Raw genomic sequence first — 21,879 nt, forward strand, 5'->3', positions numbered from 1 at the left:
AGATTGACTTTGCAGAAGTCAGAGTTTGAAAGAAACTGCTCAATTCACTACACATATCTTTTTGTGATTAGCTCCAATGTTATGCTGTCTGCCAGCTCCATAAATAGCTTATTTTAAACTATTACAGTTTGTGAGCATCTCTTGTATATTTTAACTTGCTAGCACTGTATGAAGGTGAACAGTTCCTTGTAGCACAATGTTGCGGCTTCCCCATTCAGTCTTGAAAATAAGTTCGTGTGATACAAATTTATTTTAAAGGAAGCTTCTCATGATTTAATTGAGCTTTAGGTGGTAACTCGTTTTTAGTTATTTTAATCACAAGCAAGGAAATTTTCATGTGTCTTCTTGTTGTGCTTTGATGGTGACATTGTTGTACTGTATATGTTATACCTGTTTTGCTAGCCATATTGGGGACCTTTTCACTGTTGTGGTTGACTAGTAATGGCTGTCTGACAAGTAGAATTGGTTTATTGAACTCATTCCTCAACAGCATGAAAAATGAAGTTAAATAATTTTTGTTACTTTCTAAAATACTAGCACTTACACTTAATACCTCATATAAAATTAAGAAACAAAAAATGAAAAAGAAAAGTACATTGAATATATTACTTAAATGGCAATTTCTATTTTACCAGAACCTGACTTGTCTTTGTTTTTTTTAACAAAGTAATTTATTTATTAATTCCATTAAAAACTTCCACGGCTTTAAGCTTTTCATTTTGTTTAACTCTCATTTGCACAGCAAGTATTAATGACGTTCTGTGAGTGCTCTTTCTCTAAAACAAAGGAAAAAGTGGATAATAAATTTTGCCTATGAGTGTGAATTTCATTGTGTTTTCTGTGTGAGAGGCAGAAAATAACAAGACGCATGTAAATGGGAGCGAGATCAGAAAAAACTACTTGGCAACAGTTTCAGGCCCTTAACGTCAATATGTGCCTGCCTGAAGCTTGCAAAATATTTAGAGTGTAATGAGTTTGTTCTGCTCACGCTCCTTATGTCACAGTACAAACTGTAAAGTGTCTGTTAACTGATCTGTTTATTTCATTTGTTTATGTTTATTTAGTAATTGCTGAATTATTTATTTTTTCTTTTTTCATTCATAGATGGCCCCTGCCAGGGCACAATATGATTTTAAAGCACAGACTTTGAAGTGAGTAAAACTGCTAAATCTAAAATTCCAGCAATGAGGCAAGAGACACAAATGCAACTTATGTATGCATCTTTTTTTAAGACAGCAAGCTTAATGAATAAGAGCACAATGGGTAAATCGCTGCTGTTTCCCAGTTTAGCTTGTACAGATTATAACAAGAGTAGATATACCCCAGCACAGACAGAAAAGGCAAATGTGTTAATGGTAAATGTTTTCATCAAATTAAGGAACAATAATAACTGTCAGTGCATTTTTAGCAATTATGCTAATGTGTACAATTTCATAACAAAAGAATATGTATGTTGGTGTGTTGTATTAAATTACTTTGATATACAAAGCAGCCTTAAGGTGTAACCCGATGAATCACTAGGAAATGAAAATAAGACAACCCAGTACATTATTTAGCAACCTTTTGTGAACATTATTACAATATAAACTTTTTAAAATTCTATTCCAAACAAAGAACAAATGATGCAGGCTCTGCATCGGTCTGTCGTGGTGAAAAAAGAGCTGAGCCGTAAGGCAAAGCTCTCAATTTACCGGTCGATCTACGTTCCTACCCTCACCTATGGTCATGAGCTGTGGGTAGTGACCGAAAGAACGAGATCGCGAGTACAAGCGGCGAAATGAGTTTCCTCCGCAGGTGTCTGGGCTTTCCCTTAAAGATAGGATGACAAGCTCAGTCATCTGGGAGGGGCTCAGAGTAGAGCCGCTGCTCCTCCGCATCGAGAGGGGTCAGATGAGGTGGCTCGGGCATCTGATCAGGATGCCTCCTGGACGCCTCCCTGGTGAGGTGTTCCAGGCACGTCCAACCAGGAGGAGGCCCTGGGGAAAACCCAGGACACGCTGGAAGGACTGTGTCTCCCGGCTGGCCTGGGAACGCCTTGGGATTCTCCCGGAAGAGCTGGAAGAAGTGGCCGGGAAGAGGGAAGTCTGGGCCTCTCTGCTTAAGCGGAAGATGATGGATGGATGGATGGATGGATGGATGGATGGAGGACAAAGAACAAATGTAATTCATCTCCTTGAGAGCGGCAAAGGGATGAAGCAAAATGGATGCCACCTCCATCCACAGCTTTTGGTGGAAATCTAGCATGTGGCCGTTCCCATACTGAACAAGGAAAGTAGCTACTTAGGATTTTTTTTTCTCTACAGAATTTTAAATAAGCAAAGAGCCGAGCACAGCCTCGAAGACCATCAGTGAAACACATGCTTTTTCACTGTAATGGGAGTATTCCCAACAGGCATAAAATGTTTAATTTCTAAAAATGAATATGAATCCATGGCTGATCAGAAAAAGATGGTGATGTGACTGCGTGCATTTGGAGACTAACAAATAATCACAGAAGAGTTCAGCATGGAAACAGTCAAATGAGAAAAAGGAGTAGAGTAGTATGCATAGGAAGGAGGCTGCATTGTGACTGAGGTCTCTCCTCATGCTGCTTGGCCAAACTTCAAACTCTTTACCATCAGTTATTCCAGAATTTCTCTTCAGTTATTTTTGGGTTTGCATTTGTTGCCAATGGAAACCAAGTATCAAAACCACAAATAGCAGGTCTACTATATGCAGTGTGTGCATGGTAGCAGATTTCTTCCAGCTGCTATTCCAATTCATCAATAAGAAATACAAAACAGAGCTCAAATAAATAATGAAGTAAATAAATATTTTACGCAAATATTTGTGAAAGACGAAATACATGGAGTGCCCCATGCAGAAGTAAAAATAATTTCGGAGTTTACAGAGTCAGACATGCTTTAGACCTTCAATACTTTGAAGGCTAATAAAACCCCTTGATCTGTTTTTTTTTTCCAATACGCAGAAAGAAATGAAAGACATTATTTATAAATCTTTATTGAGCATATTTTAACAATCACTCCAGGTGGGAGAAGTAAATGACTGGAAAGTTGCAACTGTAACTCCAATCTACAAGAATGAAGACCTCATAATGATAGACCAACAAATCTTATTTCTATACCGTGTAAAATGATGGTAATTATAATAAAAATTACAGAAGTACCTGGTATAGTTAGTAACTTTGTGAAATTTGGACATTCTAAAATTGGTAGGATAGCAGATACTGAGGAGGCAGTAAAAATAATTTAAACAGACCTGGACAGTCTTCAGTACTTGGTGAACATTTGGAAAATGTCGTTTAATGTAGAAAAGTGCAAAGTGTTACACATAGGTAAAAAGAACAATAATTATAAATACAAAATAGGAAACACTCTCTTGCACGAAGAAACTCTGAAAAGGATTTAGAGGTTTATGGACTTGCAGAATTGTCATTGTCTAAGCAATGTGCAGAAACAGTTAAAAAGTTAATAGAATATTAGGTTATTTTGCAAAAAACTGTTGAATATAAATCAAAGGGATGTTATGCTCAAAATATATCATGTAGTTGCGAGTCTACATCTACAGTATTGTGTGCAGTCCTGGTCACCACACTACAAAAAAGACAAAAGAATACTTGAAGGTGTGCAGAGATATATAAAAAGAGACCCATGAAAGTCCATTTAGAGTAGTATTAAGTAATTGTGTATTTAATCTTGCACACATGTGCTGCATGTTTATGGGTGCTTCTTTTTACTAATTCGAATGGTTAGCATCCTGGCTAAAATCTGAACATCCATGGTGTAAGTACTGTGTATTTAAGTGTAATAGGAGGACGTGTGTAGGTGGAGAATCTCACTACATAACTTAAGGCAAGTAAATAGCAAAAACGTTTGTGGAATACCATATTCTGGAACTTTTCTCTAAATTGAATTAATGTATAGTTATTTAATTTAGCAATTTTTTTCAGTTTGACTAGCTGGTATTGATTAACAAACCCCTACAATCAACTTTAAATTCTTAAACAGTGAGTCACGCTTACATTAATGTGTTTATTGTGTGCCTGACTCTAGACAGTGCTGCATATTCTTTCTATTCATATAGCTTTCAAGATTTCTAAAGTAAATTTCTGTCTTTTTTTAATTTAGGGAGTTGCCCTTTCAAAAAGGAGACATAGTCTACATTTATAGACAGATTGATCAGAACTGGTACGAAGGGGAGCACCACGGAAGAGTTGGGATCTTCCCTCGGACATATGTGGAGGTACGGTATGAGATGTTATTTGGATGTTCTACTGACTGTAATTGCACAACTAAACATCAACTACATAATTACTTTTGTAGGGTCAGAGCATTACTTTATGTAATGTACATATGGACCCTAGCTCAGTTACTCTTCAAGATTACATAAAAAAGGACCATAAGATCTTTCAAAAAAGACTACAATTCACAAACAACATTGCAGATAATAAACTGAATAAGCGTGTCTATGCAATTTCAATTAATGTTGATGTACACTTTACAACACAGCTCCAGGTGATGTAGAAAAGAGCAAACAAATGAGTAATTTACCAAGAAAACTTGAAGATGGCTCCAACCAGTTCTTGACTGCCTTTTGTTGTTTTCCTGTTAATTCACCTTTTTCTGTGTGCTTTGCTTTCTTAATTGTACCTTAATAATGGCAATTAACAATAACCATGAGAGGAAATGATTGTGAATGCAGAAAGGCTGCAGCTGCTTCAGTGGCAGACCCACTAGCTTTATCGTTAGGAAATAACAGCTTAAATAACCTGGAAAAGTTGATTGAAAATTATAATGTTGACAATTATGAAAATCTTTAAAAACCATTCAGTTACTTTTATGTAACACATAGATGCCTGCTACACAAATATAGCAAACCCAATTTTCAAATTTCTGGTACTAAGTGTTTCATCATTCACATCTAGCCTGGTGTCTACTGCTCTTGTCATTGAGTGGTATCTCAGCCTTCCACTATTACTGTCAGGACTGTCCTGGCCACAAATTAGTTACTTATGTTTGTAGACTAGTCACACTGCGCTGGTGATTGGACCTGGGTTTGGGCAAGGCTTACCTCGAAGTCTTCACCCTTTTGCTTGGGACAATGAAGTAATCTGTTACACCATCGGAATAAAAATTGCATTTCAGTCAAAGATGTAGTTTGGAACTAAATGCAGTAGCCACCATTATCATCTACAGTGCAAATAAGTCCAGCTGTTCTTTGAAGCAATCAGATGTAACTTTGCCAAAAGAATTTGTATTTCATGATTTAAACATTAATTTAAAGTGAAAAAAAAAATCTTACACTGCTGTTGTAATTCTTATTGCTAGGATACGGTTATAAGGAGCAAACTTTCATAGAAAAAGGTGAATTAATAGAAATTCAATAAAAGAGTCTTTACTTTTTAACTCTATCTCCAGAATATAGCTACTTCTAAATAAATTTCTTAGGAATGTTAATCTCATTACTGCTATTTGCTAAATGCAGAATATAACAAGAAAGCAAATGGCTAATTAAAACTGAGATTACTTATTGATTGGAATGACAACCTCCAGCCTCAAGTGTCCCTCAGTACTTGGATTGCAAACTACTGCTCTCGATATTTCAACGTTTAATTCTTTTCTTATTATGTAATGCTTGGTTTAACCAAAGCTGTTTACCATGAGCTTGAATAAGATCAAGGAATTGTCAATGTACACAAAATGCTCCTGGGGCTATGTATTGTGATGATATAAAGAGTTGTAAATTACAAATGAACTGAATGAGAAAGGGTCGTGAATGGTTTGCGGAAAACCATTGGGTTGCTGGTTGCAAGGGGACCCAGCAACAGGAGATTTTTCAGGGAACAGTGCAATGATCATTCACTGTTCCATGGTGACTACAGGTTGCAAAGACATGCAATAGGCAGATTTGGGTTGCAAGAAAAAAAGTTTAGAAACCACTGCTTTAAGCCCTTTACATACCACATGTTTGATTAGGGCTTTGTACTGTAAACTAGTAATTTGACGTTTGTATGTGTTTAGTGTTGAGGGACTCTAACATATCATTTAGGCTTATAGTCATCTATTTCTGACAAAGAACAAAAAAGCACTTTGATGCATAGAGATAGCCAGTGTAGTGGAGAGCGCCACTTCACAGAGTTGAACTGAAAACAAGTGCCACTTTGATGTTCAGTGTCATATATGCCAGAAGATGTTTTTAAGGATTCACCAGCACAACAGCCCAGAAGCAACCATGTTGCCAAATACCTTAGATTCTGTAGATAACAAAGTAGTGTTTTTCCTGTTTGAATGGTGGTAAGTCACTGGTTATTTGGTTACTTAGCTAGTTGTGCACTTTCCTCCTGTTAACCACAAGACTGATGGTTTAATCATCACCTCTGACTACTTGTCCAACCCTGAGCAAGCCTCATAACACAACAGCATTCATGTTGTAGAAGTATGAACAATAGTATTGCAGTTTTAAGTGCCTTAGATTTTATAACGTGTAGAGAGGTGCTACAGTATGTAATAGATTATTTGTGGTTGATTTACCTGATTTACTAGTGCTTTTTCGATGATAGACTAACTGGGTACCGGACTATTATGTGTTCATCATCCACACTGACATTTTCATCCTCTCCTTGAGTAGAGACTGGACATAGAGGCCTTTGGTGCAGCAAATGTCAATAACTAGTTGATTGGTTTTCCTGATGTTAAGATGCAGACAGTTCTCTTTGTGCCAAGAAACCAACTTCTCCACCTGACTCCTGTACTCTCTCTTATCCCCCTTATCTGTGTTATATTTGTAGTCTGAAGTGTACAGAATGTAGAGAAAAGGAGACAAGACTGTTTCTTGTGGTGTTCCAGTGTTCCTCATATTCGTATCAAAAACACAGTAATTAAGTCTCACAAACTGCAGTCTACCAAACAGATAGTCCATTATCCAGGGCAACATGGGCCTGATCCACCTGCATATCTTGAGTGTATCCCTTAACAGGGATGGCTGGATGGTTTTGAAGGTGCTAGAGAAATAAAAAACAGAATCCTCATGCTGCTGTCAGTATTGTCAAGGTGAGAATGAGCTTTGTGAAGCAGATAAATAATTGCATCCTCCACTCCATTCTTTGTCCAATAGAAAAACTGCATTAGGTCCAGGTGGTCTGCCAAAAGAGGACTCATATAGTCCAGGACCATTCTCTCAAATGTCAACAGTTGTGAGATGTAAGTGCCACTGGTCTGTGGTCATTAGGTGAAGAATAGGAGCAATGCAGGATGTTTTAGATAACTCAGTGAATACCTCCCAGCACAGTTTCCTTTTCTTGAGAGCAAATAATGTGCTTTCAGACAGAGTTGGTTATGTACAAATGATTTACAGCAGTCTCTGTCATTTTTTTCCATTTTGTAAATCTGTTGTGGTATGTAAAACACAAGACAGCAGACATTCGATCCTACAACTTATGATATTTTGTGAAGGAGAGATGCAGATGAGTTAAACTGAGTTGCTGGGTAACACTTCGTTTGTCTGAGGCTAAAGGAGAAGCCTTTGTCCACTATCAAGGTCAAGTTTATTGTCATGAAATTCCTAGTTTATGTCTCCTTAGTGTGTAATACAACACAGACACCCACAAAAGTTTATTGTCCATGGAATGTTACACATTCAATAGCAGATCAGGCAATTTTTTTTCCATTTATTTGTTTGTTGTCTTGTGAAGTTGACAATGTCAAGTGTTCCTTAATTCTGAAATGGTTTTGTGTTTGGACACTAGGTTGGCGTCAATCTTAAATAGGGTTCTGGTTTATGTCAGAGCACACTCATGAACATACCTACTCTCACTCATACAGGTCCACCTACTACAATTTTGTAATAAGGAATAAAAAAACTGGTGGAGAGCCTCATGCAGATACCCATGACACTCAAAGTGTGAAGCCATCCACTGTAGCACCTCAACATCATTAGATTTCTTTCTACTCTGGTTTATTTTTAGGGGAGTGACAAAACTTCTTGCAGATCATACAGTATGGCCTTCTCTATGGTTTTGTTTTTATCACTTTCCTATGTACTCTTTCCTGGAAGTCTCCATGTCACAACTACTTTTTCTTTTTACAGATTTTTTTTAATTGTAGGTTTAAAAATATGGCTAGGCTGATCATGGGGGTATCTCTATGGGTGTAATTCTGTTTAGCAATGCTATTGGGAGGCAGGGAAACATCCACTGTACTTGGTTACTGTGATGTGATACGTATTGTCATAATTTCCTGACAATGTATTACACCTGTACTGGTTTCATATGTTTACTCAGTTTTCTGATAAGCCAAGTCTTATGACATCCTGTCTCATGATCGCACTTTACCCCAACCCACTGCATAACCCAGTCTACAATCACCTGTTGCCAATAATCTTGGAAGATTTCTTAGTAATTGCAAACTTGTTGTACTGTACGTAGTACAGTTTAGAGTGAGTATCACCAAGGAGGAGGATTATATATTACACAATACTGATTTGATACAAAGTTGATAGATCAATATATTATTGTTAAAATATGAGTGATTATTATGTTTTTTGCATTCTGTCTTCTCTTGTTTAATGCAAAAGCTGCTCCCACCTACTGAGAAAGCACAACCAAAGAAGACTCCGCCAGTACAAGTGCTGGAGTATGGAGAAGCCATGGCTAAGTTCAGCTTCACTGGAGACACGCCTGTAGAAATGTCCTTCCGCAAGGTACAAACACTTGCTACTTTGATGCTGTGCACTAGCACAATTCTAAAAGAAATGTTACACAACAGTGTAGCCTCCACAGTTTGATGGTTATACCTGGCAGCACATTTATTGCTGTTATTTTATGGTCTCCTTCATAAGGAAGAATGTTTTGATGAATAATAATTGTTGAAAGTGTACAGTCCTCTGCCACAACAAGTAGGTTTATTGTGAATAATTTTATTTAGCTTAAAATGCACTGTACTTTGTGAGATTTTGTTGTCTAGTTAGATAATGTATGAATGAATTTCTACCAACAGGGAGAGAGGATCACATTGATCCGAAGAGTGGACGAAAACTGGTATGAGGGCAAAATCTCAGGAACCAATAGGCAGGGAATTTTCCCAGTGACATACGTCGATGTGATAAAGAGACCACGCGTGAAGAATTCTGTGGAGTATCCAGATCCACCTATGAGCCGCTCTCCAAACCGCAGCTCCACTGCATCACCGCAGGTAAGTGGACACTTGCTGACTTCATAATGCTGCCTGGGTAGTTCTGTTGCAGAATTTAAGCTATAAATTGTTCCACTTGTAATATTTTTATAATGGTAATATCCAGTTTAATTTAGTGGTGTTACAGTAATTAAATGTAATTTACGAAGTGCAGTGGGCACAATCTGTTCTACAGTGGGTAATGTGGAAGTTGGACTGAATTAACAAATCAATTAAAATCTGCATCATTTTCTTAATAGACAAGTATTCAAAATATTTGTATACTGAGAGGTAATTTTGTATGTTGTATGTTTATATAAGTGTAATTTTCAGCCTGGAATCACTTAAACAAATCCAATAGACTTACCACTGTTTATAAGGTATTCTACTTTAGCATTTCTCCACCTCTCCTTCTACATCTATAACCTCAGGCAAGTTGCACATTCTGTAATAAAACATAATGTATTGCTCCAATCTAATAATTATTTATAATATTCATAAAATAATAATAATAATGAAGCAAAATACATGTGAGTTTTGCCAACCATACAATCTGATAAATGGTAGATGTGTAGTTTGAGGCAGCACACAGACTTGTAGTCACTCAAATGTCACCTGTCAAATCATCATTTCTAGTCAGCTTTCCTCAGGACAAGCCACATGCCTGTCTCAATATGGATGCTGAGTTGTACTTCTCATTGTGTTCTCTTCATGGCGATTGTGTGTGTGTGAGAGAGTGGTAGTGGGTGGGGGTAATGCAAACAATTTTATACATTCCTATCTAAATCCTTAGGTCAATAGGGTATTGTGTTACAGAATGGCCTAAGATTCAAAGCCAATCTCTAACAGCCATACTTCACCCCAATGGGTGGACACGCTGCCTTTTCACACCTGCCCTCAAGTAGTGGATACCATTTGTTTAGCTGCTGCTTGCCAGCTTCCTGCGGGGGATGTCTCACAGAATCCCCTTTGACAAACCTGTTTGAGGCACCCCACTTCTAACCCTGTAATAAATGTCACATTCTGAGTCAGTCCTAAAGACTCAGGAGTTAGTTAGTTAGACATGAAAGTGCACCAAGCCTAATGAAACACTAAAATTACAATTATGCCACCATCACTGAGCCCAAAGGCAGAAAACAACCCTGGACAAGGCAACGGTCCAGCACAGGGCCCAATCCCACTCACAATCAAACAACAGCCAATCTGGACAGCACAGGGCCCAATCCCACTCACAATCAAACAACAGCCAATCTGGAATCACCAGTTAACCTAAGCTATGTGTCTTTGGTGTTGTTGAGGGAAAAAAACTGCCACATAGATACAGCTCTAGCCACTGTGCTACCATGCCAGTCAGCATGGAATTTAAATTTTTAAAGATGCATACCATTTACTACATAATCTCTGTAATATTCACCTGACCTAAGTTAGACATATAACCGCATTATTTGTAGGTGAGTTTTTTTTTTATCTTTGCTTTTTATTAATAAAGTTTTAAACCAAAATATTTCTAGGCCTTAGATTTTTTTGTATGCTAACTCGTGAGCTACAACTACCATGTAAACAAAAACTGCAATAATCACTAGCCAAGGGTAAGCACGGAGTCAATTCTTTTTTCTTTGCCATATATTCCCATCACACTCGCTTCTTCCATGAACTCTCCTACATACATAATACATATGGACAGATTTAACAATGGAGTGGTTTTCTTTTCAAACAATTTCCTTATGTTTTGGCTATTTTGTCAAAAGCAATGTAAGTTCATTGGTTTCAGTGTTAAACACAATATTTAGCTGTCCTCTATTTAAAAGACACAAGTGCACTGAAATGAAAAGCAATGCTAAACAACTTTTAACAGTAAGTATTTGGCACCCTTTCCCATAGGGGCCCCTTGGGATAGATTTTTCTAGCAGGTTTGTACATACTGTAAACACATTCACTTTGTTAACATTGCTTGCACTCCTACAGTCCTGTCCCAAATACTTTATGTATTTCTTTCATTCATGTGTTAGCTTTGAATAGGCTTGTCTAAGACATAAATATTCCTGTTTTTGTGCCTCACTACAAAGTTTTACTTTGCCTTTTAGGATTTATGATAAGCTTTCTTTTCTGAAATGGCTGTATTATTAAAGTTTCACATGGAACAGATCTGATGAACTGTTCATGTCTTTCATAGTTTTAATTGGCCTTTTGATTGTATGCTGTCTGTCTGGATTGACCAAAGCAAACTGTGAGTGGTATCATATACTGCCCACCATGGTGTCTGTTTTTCATTCTCTACACCCTAACTTTACTATTCTGTACTCTACAGCAGGCATGTCAAACTCACTGCCATTGGTGGGCCGCTTCGACTACAATCAGCACTGTAACAAATACTATTATACAAAGTTACTGTAGCTTTCTTTCCAATACTAAAAACTTTAAAAAATGTAACACTTAAAATTTAAAGAAAAGCTATTTCTTTCCATACACTCTTCGTACAACAGCAAACAATTAGAGTCTTAGCCTCTTAGCTAGGCCCTTATATAGGAGTCTTACAGTCTGAGATCTATTTCTTTTGTCCCGACACTTGGCATCTCTTGTTAGTAACCAGTTCATCAATATCAGGCTTGAAATCTTGTGTAGCTGCAACTTTTATGAGGGATGAAAGGTGCTCGACAGTAAGTCTTGAGTGATGTGGGGTTTTGGTAGCTTTCATTAACGAAAACAATTGCTTCAGAACATAGACAGTACTCTCGATGCCAACTTACGGATCTGCACATACGAGGGTGGCAGGTAAGCATACAAGCCTGGCACACTAACTGCGTTAAATTTTTCCTTCAGAATAGAATCTGACTGCAGTTCAATCAATTCGATTTGGACATCCACAGGCGCATTCTCAACGTTATAAGAGTACGGTGACGTAAACAGCGCAAAGTCCTGTTCGTGTGAACTGAAATCACGAAAACACTCACTGAATTCATTGCTCAGTAATTCAAGTTGGAAAACAAATCCTCCAAAAATCTAATTTTACTTTACTAAGTTTACTTCAAAGTTTATATTGTAAAATAAGCCGATATGCAAAAAGCCACCTGACCTACACTAATTTTACAAACTCAAAATCACAAAAATATGTTAATAAACAACTCACCAATTTCTTGCGACCACTTCAGATCTTCAGCTGTAGTCTGCACTAACTGTTCGTTACAATACTAGCACAAAATGATATAAAACTAGAGCAAAAAAACGTGAAAATATGCGAGCTATTACTACTCGTGATGGTCAGTTCTGCCCAGTGGGTCTCAGCAGCCCAGCCAGTAGTGTAACCTGCCAAGCTGCTGCAGCCTAGCACTTTACTTGTGACATCGCGGCACATTAACTTTGGTTAAGGCTCATGGGGGAGGGGCAGTGTCATGCCTAGGGTATCAATGAGCTGACGCCGCAGCTGCAACTATACTAGCAGATGACATTTCCGGTACTGTAATATCATGGGAAAACGCACTTTTGTCAGAAGGCGGAAGTAGGAAAAGTCAATAAGTAACGCCGAAGATGCAGAATAATTCAATCACAAACGATACTAATCATTTTGTACAAGTTTAGTGCTAACTAGGATCTGTCATGCGGGCCACGTGTTTGACATGCCTGCTCTACAGTACATCTTTTAATTGTATCCTTGATTCACCTGCCAGCTCAAATTTAAGTCAGGTTTATTTTCTAATACCTATCATGCAAACTTGCACTTGATGGAAGGTTTAGCTCAGCAGATTATTTAGCTACATATGGTATCTGTGGTGCACTACTGACAGATGTTTGATAAACAATTTTTTTGTTTTATGAGCAGCACCATTTGATGAATGTAGCAAAGTGGTCCTCCTCCAAATTTCCAAAGTTCCTTTATCACTATAACACCATATATAATTTTCTGTGTGAATTACCTGATTCAAATGACATAAATGTAATGTAAAGTGCAAAAAGCTAAAGGGGAAATGTTTGTTAAAAAGAAAACATTTTAAATCCACTTAAAAGTGAATTAGGACATGGAGTTTGCACACTATCCCCACATCTGTGTAGGTAATCCCCTGGGTACACCAGTTTTCTGTCTGTGTGCCCAAACACTTGCAGGTTGGGGTAACTGGTGATTCATAATTGGCCCGGTGTCATATATATATATATATATATATATATATATATATATATATATATATATATATATATATATATATATATATATATATATATATACCATTCAAGAACTGCAAGTAACTGTAAGTGGGTTTTTGGAATATACATTATAATATATACAGTGCCCTCCATAATGCGGGGACCATGTACAAGAAGTGTTGTCATTTGTATAAGTATGCAAATCCCCTTGAATGAAAGTCTGCAATGTGCACTTCAATCATGTCTAAATTGTTTTATTTGTAATTTTAAACTTTGGAGCAGAGGGGTAAATCAAGGAAAAGTGTGTCTTCGTCCCAAATATTATGGAGGGCAATGTATAGCCCTTCAAATCAGAAAATGGCTTCTCTGGTTTGTTAAAAATGAAGCCAACAAGCAGCACAGTGAGCTGACTCCCTGAACAGCCTTGTGTTACCCATCATCACTATACACACATGGTTGCAATGTTTCCTGTGAATTTAAGTGTCATGTAATACAAACATCTAACACAGTCTTTGTATTCACTTTTGTGTTGGTTCAGTCTCAGGCCTCTGATCTTAAAAAAGGTGTGCTAAGCTTTGTTTTTAGGGCCATCTGTTCATGATGGAAATTTTCACAATTACTTGGTCAAAAATGAAAGTGTGACATTAAGTATTGCTTTATAGGCATTAGCTAGGTGTAAAATAGTGCAAAGACTGAAAAAGATGTTTTTAATATTAAATGATGAAATTTGTAGTGCCCATTGTTAAAGTGTTAAGTTCACTGGTGTCAAAATGTTTGATTAAGACTTTCACAGTTTGCATTTTAATTGATTTGTTTCTTTCTGGTACACTTCCACTTACTTTCTTTTACTGAAGATGGAGTAGGTTGTGTATATCACAGTAAGCAAAAACCATTTAAAAGTGCTGACATTCTATGTTGTCACACAACAGAATGTGAAAGAACATTTATAGGTACAGTGTCAGTATTATGTTCTGTACTTCAGCTACTTAAGAATAAATTGTTTTAATCAACAGAACTCTTTATTTTGTGATATTATCAATGGTATATTAATAGGTGTAAGACTACATCGTATAACGTGAGGTAAATACACATCTAAACAAACTGAAGCTAGATATAATATTTCTTTTAATTAAAGCACAAGCACCATGTGTACTGCAGGCCAGTTAAAATGGTCAGCATTTCTTGTTTTTTCTAAGCCTAAGATTCCTTCTGTTGTAGTTTTAATGCTTTAGTGTCATTGATTGGTTTGAAGTAAATATCTGTCTTCCTGTAAGGCTAGTGTATAACGCTCCATCTGTAAAATATCAAGGATCCATGTTCTCACTGTCTCTCCTTCCTTCTTGAGTTAGTGTCTGTTTCTGGCCATGTTCTAAACCTGTGCTGTGTATAACAGACCACCTATAATTCCTGATTGTATTCCATTGCAAGATACAGTGCAGTATACGGTTGACCACATCATGATACAGATATGAGCATCGTTTCATTGAATTATTATTGATTTTTGTCATAATTTGGAATATATTCGAAACCCATAAAACAGAATGGCACATTTTGCAAATGATGTTCTTTGAACAGAAAGTTGACAGTGGGTCTTTTCTACTGGAGAACATGACAAACTGCCAGAAACCCTAAATTGAATCACATGGTTACATTCTACTAAATGATCAACTAGTTATGTGTTGAAAACGGATTCAGATTTACTCAGTTTCCCAGTCCTCATGGCAGTAGAGAATGATGGCAGCAACGTCCTCTACTTCTGCACCCTTAGACCATTGTGCTACACCCTTCTACTGTCATTGCACTTTTTCCCTGCCTCCTCACAGCTCATACTTTGCAGTTTGCCTGATTCAATGAAGCACCTTTGATAAACACCTTAGTAACAAGGTAATAAAGGTAAATGCTGTACTTAATAAACCTCATGATAGAGGGACAAGTCCAGATGTCTGCATTTGTATTTACCAATTAAGCTTGTCTTATAACGTTAAGGAGCTTCCAATTCAAGACTAACTGCTTTCTGTTTTCCCAATTGTGACCACTGCACTACAGTAAGTTAGTGGTTCAGTTTGAAGTAGCATTCTTTCATTTATATAATATTCAAGTTGCAGGAGCAACTTGCCTTCAGATAGCACATTAGAATGAACATCTACGTAAAGTCCGTCTCGTACATTGAGTCCACTCCGGGTAGTGAATAACCAACCTTGTTAATGATATTAATTATTTGCCATTAAATGGTCCTTCTGTTTGGTGAGCTGGGAGGAAGGGAGTAGCCCGGGATGGACTGTGGGGGTCTGTTTCCTCATTTGCTGAGCTTTATGTTTTCTCCATTCTTATTCTTTGCTCCTTTTTTATTGTCTCTGACTATTCACATTGTTTTATTTTTATGTTTTCTCTCCTACCCCATCCCATTTTTCCAGTCTAATTACAGCAGGCTTCTTTCACCTACTCCCCCTCTTTCATCTGTACGTAGAGCAGTCACCCCTGACGTCCAGGCTATCACTTCAGAGTGGATTTCCCTGACTATGGGGGTATCTTGCAACAGCCCCTCTGCAGTTACTCCACCTCTGCCTCCTCTCCCAGAGGGTTTTTCTGTATGTGGGGACTACCTCTCTCCATCAGCGGCAGCTAGTCCTACACCTTCGGTCAGCATCCCTTACTATAGCCTTTCCGGCAGCTCCACACCACGCTCTGCCACCTCCCCGCCTCCACCTTACCCACCACGCCCCTACTCCTTCACACCCAGCATCACCTGCACCCCTCCCAAGGGAGAAGAGCATCGGCTTGCCTTTCATTCACCCACTTCCCCATGTCATTCACCAACTGCCATGAGCAGCTCGCATACACCCTCTCCTGATTTCACCAAGGCCCCTAGTCCAGAGCAGAAGCTGTTTTCTATTGAGCTTGAAGATGACAAGCTGTGCCAGGAGCTGCTCAATATTGTGCATGGGGAGAGTGCTTCAGGAGGCACGAATCACACACTCAGCATGGCAGGCCCACTGAGTAGCAATGAAAAGGTATCCATAGCATGGTGTGATGGAGTGTTCCATAGCTGCATGAAGGTGCGGGTCTGCTGTGTCTTTGGGCTACTTTAGGGTGAACTATCTAAATAAGTTTCATGTCTAAAATCTGAACAGCTATTCTCTGTTCAATGAAAACTGGCCTTTAAACTGTCAGCTGTTCCTTTGCATGACTCCACTTGCTGTCTGCATGTGTTTGCTGTGGAAAAAAATGAGTGTCTGGGAGTCCTACAGTGAGTTACTGGGCACCTGCACCCCAGCAGCCACTGAAAAGTGAAAAGGCTACTCTGAGATGGCGTTTCCTTAATGCGCCTTGGCATTTTTCTTAATTTTTTTTGTTTTGGTTTTTATTATTTGCTTAATGCTGGAGTTTTAGTTTCTGAAGTATTGCAACTACCTCCATTTTCTGGCATCTGATGTAACTTCTGGAAACATATAAATTCATCCTTTATCTTTTGCTCTGACGGTTACTGATAGATTGTATTAATCACTAAATCTTAACATGTTTGATTCAAAAATTGCCATATAAGTGGAACTGATTTTCTGTTAATTAGGATGCACTATGTCCAATAATAATCATCAAACATTGAAAAAAAAAATGTGGAAATTCCAGTTATTTAGGTTATTTTATCTACTTGACTATAAGACCATTTTTACCCCCCATATTTAAGACATGAGGAGTCTTTGTAGATGTCTAAAGCTTCACTATACCCAGTACAGTACAACTGAACCTTTTTATCATGCTATGGGTTTCTATGTTTTAATAACCACACTATATTAATGAATGTACGTAAGTTGAATTTTAAAGTACTGTATATTGTTCAAACACAGCACTCATTTTTGATAGTTTGACTCTTAAGGGGTTTTCCAGAATAAATACACAATATACATTATATACCAGGAGTTAGACAAATCTGTTTAGTATGGATGATTTACATACTTTTATCATTTTTTAATGAACCTACAGTATAGACCAGGTATATAACTTTATTGGACTAAATGCACTGTTTTAAAATAAGGAACACATCATGGATTACAACTATCAATTGACCCCTGAAATGACATGAATTTTTCCTAACAACTGTAAAAACAAATATGACTTTTCAGATTGCACATTGTTAAATATTACATACTGTTAACATTTTCTGATGAACCTATAGACCAGTTTTAACATCTTTGAACTGCATACACTATTTTAAAAAAAAAAAGAAACTCATCAGACACAATAAATGGATTACAGCCATCCATTGAGCCCTGAAATCAATGTGAATTTTTCCTAAATTCTGACTTTTCAGATTGCATAGCAAATGCTTTCAGCTGTATTACACCGTGTGTACCTGCTCTGAAGATATGCCATATGTGCCTAGCATCCACAAGGGAGCACTCACAGTCCAGAATAACGCTACAAACGGCACTTGAATTGCTTTCACTTAGAAAGAAATAGGCAAGTTGACTGCAAGTTAAATAAAACCACACATTCATTGGATACATAAAAGTAAAAAGCTTCAGGTTAATTTATCTTAATGGGTCTGGGAATTACTTCGTGGGCAAAAATGCTGCTACATTTAGCTTATCAGGTTAGCTCCTTTCAAAATACTGGTCAGAAAGACAAGCCACAAATGATAAGCATTTCCTGTAGCAGAGCAGAAGACACATTCATCTCTCTGAAGTATCTGGTATGCGTAGATATTTCTTTGCCAGCTGTTTGATGTATGGAACCTCTCATATTCACATATTTTTTTAACATAACAGCACATTAGCCAGCTGGCAGTTCTGCCTCGCTTTCACACTTTATTATCACTTGGTGGTTGTTCATTTGCACTGACCTGGCAGCATAACGTCAGTAAAAATATAACTCACTAAGTACAAGATCATTTCTATTTTGTTACCTTCTTAGTTTTGTACTTTCAATTCTAATTGCTTCCAATGTAGGATTGATCAGGTTAAGCATAGCCTTCCCGGAACGGCATCAGATTGGTTATCTTTAAAGTAAGCCAGTCTCTGCATCGTAAAGCACAGACTGCACAAGCAGGCAGATGAATTTCACCACTGAAAGAAAAAAATACAAGAAAACCAGACCTCCTTAATTTATAGAAACACATGGAAAATTCTCTGAGCTTAGTGGAGAAAGAAGCCCCTCATCCTTTAAATATACTATAACTATAATAGATAGATATATAGATAGATAGATACTTTAATAATATATAATGAAAACATATTTGTTTTACTGTTGTTAAAGAATGTAAATATTATATCTTTGTGCCTACAGCTTTGGCTTTATGATATTGGAGGCTACCTTTAAAGCTTGATTGGTTTAATGTGAATGACTGTGTTGGAAAAAATATCTGGAATGTATTTCTAGAAATAACAGAAAAAAGTGGAAATCTGAATGACTGCCACTCTAGCAGTCATCTCTACTAGTACTTTTGTTTGCACCCCTGTAAAGGAAATCAGCTAATGGAAAAGTGGATTACAATTTCTAGTGCTCTTCAGTGGCAAAAACACTGATGGTGCAGCTGGTATCATAATGATGTAAATTTTGGACTTCTATTACACGGTTTTAGTAGGAACGTTCAGGTTTGCTGCCTAAAAGGATCTTTTTTCACTCATGTATTTCCCTTGCTGCCAGGAAGGAGCTTAATATGGAGTCTCCTTGTGAAAGGAAAGACAACAGACATTAGAAGTAGATTCTGTCACCTAATGTGAAAAGAAACAGACTTTTATACAGTCACTTTTAAATGGTGGTCCCAAGGTGCTTTATAGGTAAAGGGCAACTTGTTTTCTCTTTCATGTCTGACACTGCAGGGGCACACTTCATACACTGAAATGCCAGCACCATTCACTCTCCACTCTGTTTTGAGGTGGAACCACACCACAGCGAGGTGTCTGCTCTAAGGTGAGATTTGTCTACTGCTCCTAGCTACCTAGCGAGAAGTGCTGATGGCTTTACTGTTATGATTTTGTACATGCAAAAAGGAGATGCTCTGGACGGTTTTCTTCCTTGGACACTTTGATTGTAGAAGACACTTTGATTGTAGAAGTATTAACAGTAGTATTGTCACATGTACAGAATACAGCAAAATTCTTACTTGAATGCCCAACCAGCATGCAACACTGGGCCGGTTCTAGACAGGCATATTTAAGGGGGCAGACAGAAATGTGAAGGGGGCACATGGTGGCAATGGAGGCTGGAAAGGGGTGGGGTACTCTGGATAACTGTTTTTGTCATGTCATTGGATTGCACTTCATCAGGCCTCTACCCTAAGATCTGTCCAACTTGGGTGTCCCACCTGAAGGCTAAGCTTCTGCTGGTGTAGCTCTTAGGGTCACTGAGGCACACAAACCCCCTGACCACGACAAGGTGGTAATCCCTCAGGAGGAAAACTGAAAAATAAAACAACAAAAAATAAAATATTCCTCATCAGATTATAACAACTAAAAACATGACATTTACCTTAATTGGATGGCCTATATCAAATATATTAGAACCCAACAATAACACTTCTCACTATTGCCAATATTAACAAAACTAAAAAGGGTGGGCCAAGTTATAAACAAAAAAATCAATTCACCAAGTCTTGAAAAATAAAACTGTAAAAATAGAATAAAAAAATAAAATAAAGAATAAAATAAAATATTCGTCTAGATCTTTATAACCAACAACATAAATTTTATCTTAATTGGATGGCCTAATTCTCAAATAAATTTGCAAAATAAAGTAAGAATACTGGGTAGCTGAGCGGGTTGCTTTGGGGCAGCAATTGTTGGCAGAGGTACAGGAGAAGCAGTGCCTGTTGATGCCACAGGAGTAGACATGCCAGCTGCTGTCTCTGATGTACCAGCAACAGCATCATTGCTACTGCTATTGGTACAGCCAGGAGCAGCGTCACACTTTTTAAAAGCTTGGGAAAAAGGATGCATTTCACAGCATTAACTTTCCCTTTGTGAGCTGCTGGTAGCTGGTTTGAAAAGTGAATAAATAAGCTTTACTAAAATCTATGTGATTACATCAGTATATGAAACGAGAAAACTGTTGAGTGCAGAGTTGAAAGCTGAGGCGGGGCTTTGTGTCGGGGTCTGACAGACATACACAGGTCCTCCAGTCGGCTCTGTGCAGCAGATAGGCTCACAGTGGTGCTTGTGGGATCGAGAAAGAAACCCTTCTCTACCAGAATGAAACTGTGAGAAGAACAATGGACTAGTCCCCCATTGACTTTACAAATATAGATGTATTTTTTAGTTGTTGTTAATTATTTCACGAGTTGCTATGATTTTGACGACAGAGATCTGCTGCTTCCTCAAAGCCTCCCGCCGTTGCGCAGCTCATTTCGCTCAGCCCTGCCTACTAAGAAACCTGACACCGGGTCATTAGCATACTAACAGTGATTGGATGTTTAGCTGGGGGGAGGGTGAGTGGGGGATCTCTACGGAGTGCTGTGTGAGCTGCGGACAAACAAAGCACAAAGGGAAAGAGCGAACAAGAGGTGAAACCTATCATCTCATTTGTGCCTTTTCCAGTGGATTTTTCAGCTACTGTAGTAATTCTTGTCCATATTCAGTTTGTGGGTAATCTATTATTTTCTTTCTCATCCTCTAAAAGTTTGATTTAAGGGGGCAGGACGTTTGTTTAAGGGGGCATTGCCCCCTCTTGCCCCAGCGTAGAGCCGGCCCCGATGCAACACAATGCCATTCTCCAGCATCATGATAAACAAGAATGGATTAAAATACTGAACTTCATTTTATTTAATAGAAAAGACAAACCAGGTATTTAGTGGAGTATATTCAAGGTCAAAGTCATGATCCTTTGCAGCATTCACTTGTACCCCTTTCAGCAACTGTCTGGCTTTATAAAGCCGTGTACCATGTTGTTCTCTTAGAATTTCTTTGAGCAAATCTTACCATTGAATACAGCAGGCAAAGTTGTCTTTGTTAATCATGTAGGATTACTCACTTATATTGCTGAGTAGCAAATGCCCTGAGTGTAAAAAGTAGTTTCTCTGTAAGGCTGGTATCATAGAACAGATGGGTAAAGGTAGTGAGTGTTCATACTTCAAAAAATGTTCTGTGTAATTATTTCTAGCCTATTTTAATTTCTGTGTTTCTTAAGGGACCATTCTCTTCTTGCTGTTAATCACATTCAATAAATCATTCAGTATACTATCTAGTAAAAGATGGTCCTTGAAGGGAATTGACGTTTCCAGTCTCTTGGTTAAAAGCACACAGTTTATCAACCATTCTTAGCCACTTTGGGTACAATAATCCCTCGTTCATCAGATAGGTTCCAAGGCTGGCCGCAATAACTGAATTTCCGTGAAGTAGGGACACCATATTTATTTCATTATTTAACGTGTATTTGGACGTTTTTAAACCCTCCCTATACTGTTTACAACCCACCCTTTACTCTATTAATAACAGGGACAACTGTTAAGCAATATGAGATCGGTAGATAAGTTTACAGTTACTGTATAGCGAAGTACGCGTACCTATATATGACGTGATGAATATGCTGTGCAGTAAAAATGATGACGATGAAGGTGATGATGACTTTTACTGCGCAGCCG

At 37.9% G+C, this 21,879-nt stretch overlaps 1 protein-coding gene across 6 annotated transcripts in view; it reads left to right on the top strand.

Moving 5' to 3' along the window:
• Nucleotides 1-21,879, top strand: part of LOC120516032 (sorbin and SH3 domain-containing protein 1) — a 164,083-nt gene that overhangs the window by 117,596 nt on the left and 24,608 nt on the right. For all 6 annotated transcript variants that reach the window (XM_039737462.1, XM_039737472.1, XM_039737479.1 and 3 more), the window contains 5 exons: nt 1,105-1,151; nt 4,128-4,242; nt 8,572-8,697; nt 8,994-9,188; nt 15,719-16,315. In XM_039737462.1, coding sequence (XP_039593396.1) covers nt 1,105-1,151; nt 4,128-4,242; nt 8,572-8,697; nt 8,994-9,188; nt 15,719-16,315 — 1,080 coding nt within the window. The remainder of the gene's footprint in view (nt 1-1,104; nt 1,152-4,127; nt 4,243-8,571; nt 8,698-8,993; nt 9,189-15,718; nt 16,316-21,879) is intronic.

This window comes from Polypterus senegalus, chromosome 1 (assembly GCF_016835505.1).
Source record: "Polypterus senegalus isolate Bchr_013 chromosome 1, ASM1683550v1, whole genome shotgun sequence".
In the NCBI taxonomy this organism is placed as follows: Eukaryota; Metazoa; Chordata; class Cladistia; order Polypteriformes; family Polypteridae; genus Polypterus; species Polypterus senegalus.